Source organism: Artemia sp. Qi Xiang Cuo, chromosome 7 (assembly GCF_049724085.1).
Source record: "Artemia sp. Qi Xiang Cuo chromosome 7, ASM4972408v1, whole genome shotgun sequence".
NCBI classification, from domain to species: domain Eukaryota; kingdom Metazoa; phylum Arthropoda; class Branchiopoda; order Anostraca; family Artemiidae; genus Artemia; species Artemia sp. Qi Xiang Cuo.
Window position 1 is genome coordinate 28,022,444 of NC_142800.1, and position 6,131 is coordinate 28,028,574.

The window sequence follows — 6,131 nt, forward strand, 5'->3', positions numbered from 1 at the left end:
AAGGGTTTCCAACCTTAAACTCAATGGCCATTTTTTTACTTGAACAGTAGAAACCCGCCATTTTATTTTTTGATTGCAATGCTCCACGGCGATTTCCAGTCAGTGGCACTCAATAGCTAGCTTGTGGCACCCCTTAGTGTGCATTATTACACCTAAGGAGCTTGTTGCCTGATGGTTTTTGTTCGTGAAACTTGTTACATGTTGTTTTTTGTCTTCGTGAAACCTTTACATTGATTTTTATTTTCGTAAAACTTATACATTGATATTTCACACCGCAAAACTAATTTTGTTCACGGAACTTGTAGCTTGCTAATTTTTATTCTTGAAATTTGTCGCATGCTGATTTTAGTTCGTGAAACTTGTTGCATGCTGAGTTTGCTCTTCGTGAAACTCGTATATTGTTTTTTTTTCTCCTCGCGAAACTGATTTTGGTCATGGAGCTTGTTACACGCTGATTTTTGTTCGTGGAACTCATATCTTGCTTATTTTTGAAGCTCCGCGAACAAAACCAGTTTAACAATAAGAAAATCAATATATAAGTTTCACGAAGAGAAGAAATCAACATGTAACAAGTTTCACGAACAAAAAATCAGCATGCAACAATTTCGACGATTAAAAATCAGCGTGCAATAAGTTCCATGAACGAAATAAGTTTCAAGAGTAGAAAAATCAATGTACAATTTCACAAAGAGAAAAAATAGCATGCAAAAAGATTCACGAACAAAAAATAAGCACGCAACACGTTCCATGAACAAAAATCACTACGCTATAAGTTCCATGAACAAAATCAGCTTCACGATAAGACAAATCAATGTATGAGTTTCAAGAAGAGAAAAATCAACCTGCAAGAAGATTCACGAAGAAAGTTCAGCACGCAAGAAGTTCCACGGACAAAATCAGTTTCGTGAGAAACTGATTTTTACGACGTAAAAATAAAACACGGACGTAAAAATAAAAGTACAAGTCTTACGCAGAGAAACATCAACACGCAACAAGTTCTACGAAGAAAAATCAGCATGCAACAAGTTCCAAGAACAAAATCAGTTTCCCGAGGAGACAAAATCAATGTACAAGTTTAACGAAGAGAAAAATCAGCCTGCAAAACTTTTCACGAACAAAAATCAGCATGCGACAAGTCCCACGAATACAAATCAGTACACTACAAGTTCTATGAAAAGAATAAGTTTCATGATGAGAAATATCAATGTATAAGTCTTACGAAGAGAAAAATTAATGTACAAGTTTCAAAAAGAAAAAAACAACATATATTAAGTTTCACCAACTAAAATCAGCATGCAACAAGTTCTTTAGGTGTGATAATTCACACCAGAGGGTGCCAAATGCTAGCCATTGAGTGCCACTGGCTGGGAATTACCGCGGACTATTGCAACCAAAAATAAAACGGCAAGTTTCCACTCTTCAAATAAAAAATGGTCATTTTATTTTATAAAGTTATTTTTGTTGGGGGAGGGGAAAGGTTGAAAAACCCTTAGGCTTGATAATGTGCGCCAGAAGGATGCCATTTGTCAGAATTGGTGGAAGTCGGAGCGGAATTAGTAGATTAGAATTGTGAAATCGGGGGTAGAAGTGGGGATTCCGGAACTGACTCAACCGGAACTGGATTTAGAGTTGGGATCGGAGGGAACATAGTGGGAGCCAGAGTCGGTTCAACCAGAGTGGAAGCCAGCAGAATCGGAGGCGGAACCGTTGTAACCTGGGAGTCAGAGGCGGGGGGCGGAAAATGATTATCACCTTATTATGAAAAGGTCTAGAAATGGTTTAGGAATTATGATGGGGAAGGGGTGGTATAGGGTACACGAGGGCCAGTAATAGTTTGACACGGTGGCGTGAATTGACATGGTCTATTACGGAGGGGTTGCTTGCGAAAAACATGAATCAATGGATTTAATTCATAATTTTTAACAAAAAAATATCTGAAATGGCTTAGATACAATGAGGTGGTGGTAGGGGGGTGTCAAAGGGTCAGTAATAGTGTGGCATGGTGGTGAGAATTGACAAGGTGTATTACGAAGGATTGGGTTGTGAAATCATGAACCAATAGATTTAATGCGTGATTTTTAAAAAGAAAATATCTGGAGAATACCTTAAGAAGGCTGAGGTGGTGGTATAGGGAGCCAGAGGGCCAGTAATAGTGTGGCAAGGTGGTGTGAATCGGCATGGTGTATCACGGAAGGTTGGGTTATGAAAACCAAATTAATGGATTTAATACGTGATTTTTAACAAGAATATATCTGGAAAATGTCTTAGGGATGTTGTGGTGGTGGTAAAAAGCTCCAGAGGGAACTTTCAGAGGGAAGGGCCAGTAACAGTGTGGCACGGTGGTGTGAATTGACGTGGTGTATTACGGAGGATTAGGGTGCGAAAACATGAGCCAATGGATTTAATGCGCGATTTTTAACAGAAAAATATCTTAAAAATGATGAGGTGGTGGTAGACGATGTAAGAGGGCCAGTAATAGTGCGGCATGGTGGTTTGAATAGACATGGTGCATTATGGATGGTTGGGTTGTGAAATCATGAACCTATGGATTTGAACGCATGATGTTTTACAAGAAATGTCTGAAAATTTCTTGGGGATGAGGAGGAGGTGTCAGAAAGTGTCATGGACCAGTCATAGTGCGGTAAAGGTTAAGAATTGTCGGAAAATAATGGCAACAAAAAATATAAAAAAATATATCCATTGGGGTATTCAAGCGTTCGAAAACGCTTAAATGATGATGACAGGTGCTGTAAGGTACACCATGCAGCCAATTCTTATAAAACCATTAGAAATAGGGAGAAGAATCGTTCAAGAAATGTTTTACATTCTAAGCGGCGTAAATTATCTTGGACTGTCACATTCTAACAGTGAAATAATAAGTCCCGCTGTTCAAATAAAAACAGTGTTCAATTTTAGATTTATAAGCTTATTTTTTTGAGAAAGAGGTTGAAAATGTCCTAGGGATGAAATTTGTTTATGTATTCATTTAAGAGAGTATCATTGGATTTGAGCAGAAATACGGTAGAATTTTGATAGAATTATGAGCAATGTCAATAATTTCTGATGATGATTTGTTTATGTATTCATTTAAGAGACTAGTATCATTTGGGTTTGGGTAGAATTACGGTAGAATTTTGGTAGAATTTGGGTAGAATTAAGAATTACGAGTCATGTAAATAATTTATGGGAAAAAAAATGTCTTTAGAATGATAATATGTATCACAGGGATGCCGCAGACCAGCCACATATTGCCACGGTGGGTGAATATTCATAGTCTTGGCTCAAAGAATCGTAGCATTTTTATTAATAGCTCTAAGAAACACCTCAATAGGGCTTAAATTTAGCGCCAATAACAACCCGTCGTCCCTTCCTCCCTGGAAATACTTGCTAAAGCCCCCAGCTTTTTTTAATTCATGGTTCGTTTTTGCTTATATTTTATCCTTTTTCACTTTTTCACGTTTTTTTTCCATTTGTTGAGTTTTAAGTGGTTTTTCTGGGAATTCATGGTTCCTTTTAACTTAAATTTTATTCTTTATGGACCTTTTCACGTTTTGTTTTTCCATTTGCTGAGTTTTAACTGCTTTTTCTGTAATTTCATGATTTTACAGCGTTTTTATCAATAAATTTGTATTTACAAAAGTCTGTGTCTATTTACATTCCTTGGTCCAGGACGAACCTTCAATATATAAAAACATTTACGCAATTTAAGCATCTTGTAGCCCCTTTCGCCTTTATTGCTAAAAAAAATACGCTAACAGCAACCCGCAATATTATCTGGTAAAACACTCTAAAAGTATTACTTGACGAGCAGGTGCATACCAAATTTAAGCATATTTCCCCCCTTCGTGTCTCAATTATTGCAGTCATAGGAAACACGTAATTCATTTACTCATTTTAGCTTGTGCGAAAAAGGGGGTTCACCTTGCCTGCAATAGGTTATTTCGAAGAATGTAAAAGCCGAAGAAAAATTTATTTTAGCAGCATTTCAAAGGAGTATTTTTTTAGAAATAGATTGGTGGTCCAGGTATGTAGGGCACTGTTCCATTGGATGGACATGTCCTTTCGAGTCCCAATGGGGACATAAATCATTAGAATATAAAGGTCCCCCGAGAAAAAACGTATTGAAAGAAAAATGAAAACTCAAAAAGTATTTTGTAACCCCCACATGCGTGTCCTCCTTAATTACAATCGGGGATCGTTTTGGGATGCCTTGAAAAATCTTTAAGAGAAAGGTCTTCGAAAACGTGTTGGGGCGTCTTGAAACGTCTTGAAGAGAAATGTCTTAAAACACGTCATGAAATATCCTTAAACGTCTTGAAAAACGTCTTTGAATGTCTTGAAATGTCTTGAAAAAACTTCTCGAAGAAAAATTTCTTGAAACGTCTTGAAAAAAAGTACCTTGAAAAAAGTGTCGACAAAAAATGTCTTAAAAAACGTCTTGAAATGTCTTGAAACCTCTTGGAAAACATCATGGAAAAGGAAACCCTAAGAAAAAAGATCTCAAAAATTATTATGTAACAACGATGTGTGCGCCGTCAATACATAACACCCCACGTGTGCGCCGTCGTTACGTAGAACCCCACGTGTGCGCTGCCATTGAGTAACACGCCCGTGTACGCTGTCATTACGTAACAACCAAATGTGCTCCTCCTCAGTTAGAAGTGGGACTCCTTACGTTAATCAAGCGGTGGCTTGACTAAAGGTCTCTGACACATAATAATACGTAACACCCACGTGTGCCCCTTCATTAAGTTATTCCCAATAAATCCACCAAGTCACGTAAGATTATATTGTACTCAATAAATCTAAGAAGTCACGCATGAACCTCAACTTCAATTACGTAATAATCAAAAGTAAACATTACCTATAATGTAACACCTACTGACCGTTTAAAACTAGGGATGTCGTAGGAATCCGGGGGTGTGTCTTCGAGGGTGCGCCAGGAATCCTTTGTGTCGTTAAAACAGGGGTGTGTCTTCCCGGAATCTTGGGTATCTGTCTTCCCGAAAGAAGAGTGTTCCTACTAATATTTTCTTAGAAAAATTATTTTACAGCTTTTAAAATGAATTTTAACCGTTTATGCATTAAAGGAATAAATTAATAAAATTTCAAGAGTAGCGGTGTATCATCGGTATTACTGGTAGTGTGATTCTAAGAAAAAATATTTCCTTTCAAATTCATTAAAGCCTGGCTACGTTCCAGAGCCAAGTCCAGAAAAGTAGATTTCAAGCTTTAGGTTCACGAAGTTAACTGGTGACTTTCAAATGTAATTTTATGAAGTCAGTAAACAATCGTTAAACTAGTTTACAACGTGGTGAACGGTAAAGTTAATCAATTTAATTTGAGAATTCACAGTTGCTCTGAATGGTAAACAGACATTTTCAGAGCGCAACAGCAACCACGGAAAAGGTTCACTTAAAAAGAGAAATATCCAAATCAGTCTTACCTTTCTATTTAATTCTGAAATAAAAGTCTCTAGATTCCCAATTTGGCAATGCTGAATAAGCTGGTCAAATATTTCATGACTGTCATCCATTTGGGCTGAAATGAAGAACCTTATGAAAACAATCAATTTTCTTTTTAAAAATGCAGCATACCAAAAGATGGAACCGCCTAAGGCAGCAAAAATTTTTGCGCTTTCCGGTGAATTCAGCTAATTTCTTCAGTAGTCATGCATTGGGACTAGAATCTTGTTTTAATTACGTTAAGAATTCGTGACTTCTATCTCTTTTCGTTCATTATTCTTTGAGCTCCATTGCAACAGTAATAATCTAATTTATGCCATTGGTAAGCTATAGAAGCTGACATCGCTCTATACAACTGTTGTCGATTTATACTTCAATGTTCCCACCATCCTAAAAATATTCTTATATAGCATCTTAACAATTATATTAATGTTATTATTACCCAACAATATATAATATAATATAACAATATTATTAGAAATAATTTTACCAACATTTATGGTTCCACAAACTAATAGAAAATGTATACTAGCAAGAGGGTAATAAAACCAGCTAATAAAGGTAGATAATGCGGCACTGGACTTTGCAGTCCCTATCGGCGGTGTTGATTTCCGTCTTATGGTCCTTGAGCAAGGAAGTGCAATGGGAGGTTGAGGTTCGGGCATC

The 6,131-nt window shown here is 36.8% G+C and overlaps 1 protein-coding gene across 1 annotated transcript in view; it reads right to left on the bottom strand.

Moving 5' to 3' along the window:
• The window catches only part of LOC148950125 (uncharacterized), a 344,013-nt gene that overhangs the window by 164,756 nt on the left and 173,126 nt on the right, over positions 1 to 6,131 (bottom strand). The window contains exon 3 of the mRNA XM_089091784.1: positions 5,447 to 5,541. Coding sequence (XP_088947910.1) covers positions 5,447 to 5,536 — 90 coding nt within the window. The 5' untranslated portion in view covers positions 5,537 to 5,541. The remainder of the gene's footprint in view (positions 1 to 5,446; positions 5,542 to 6,131) is intronic.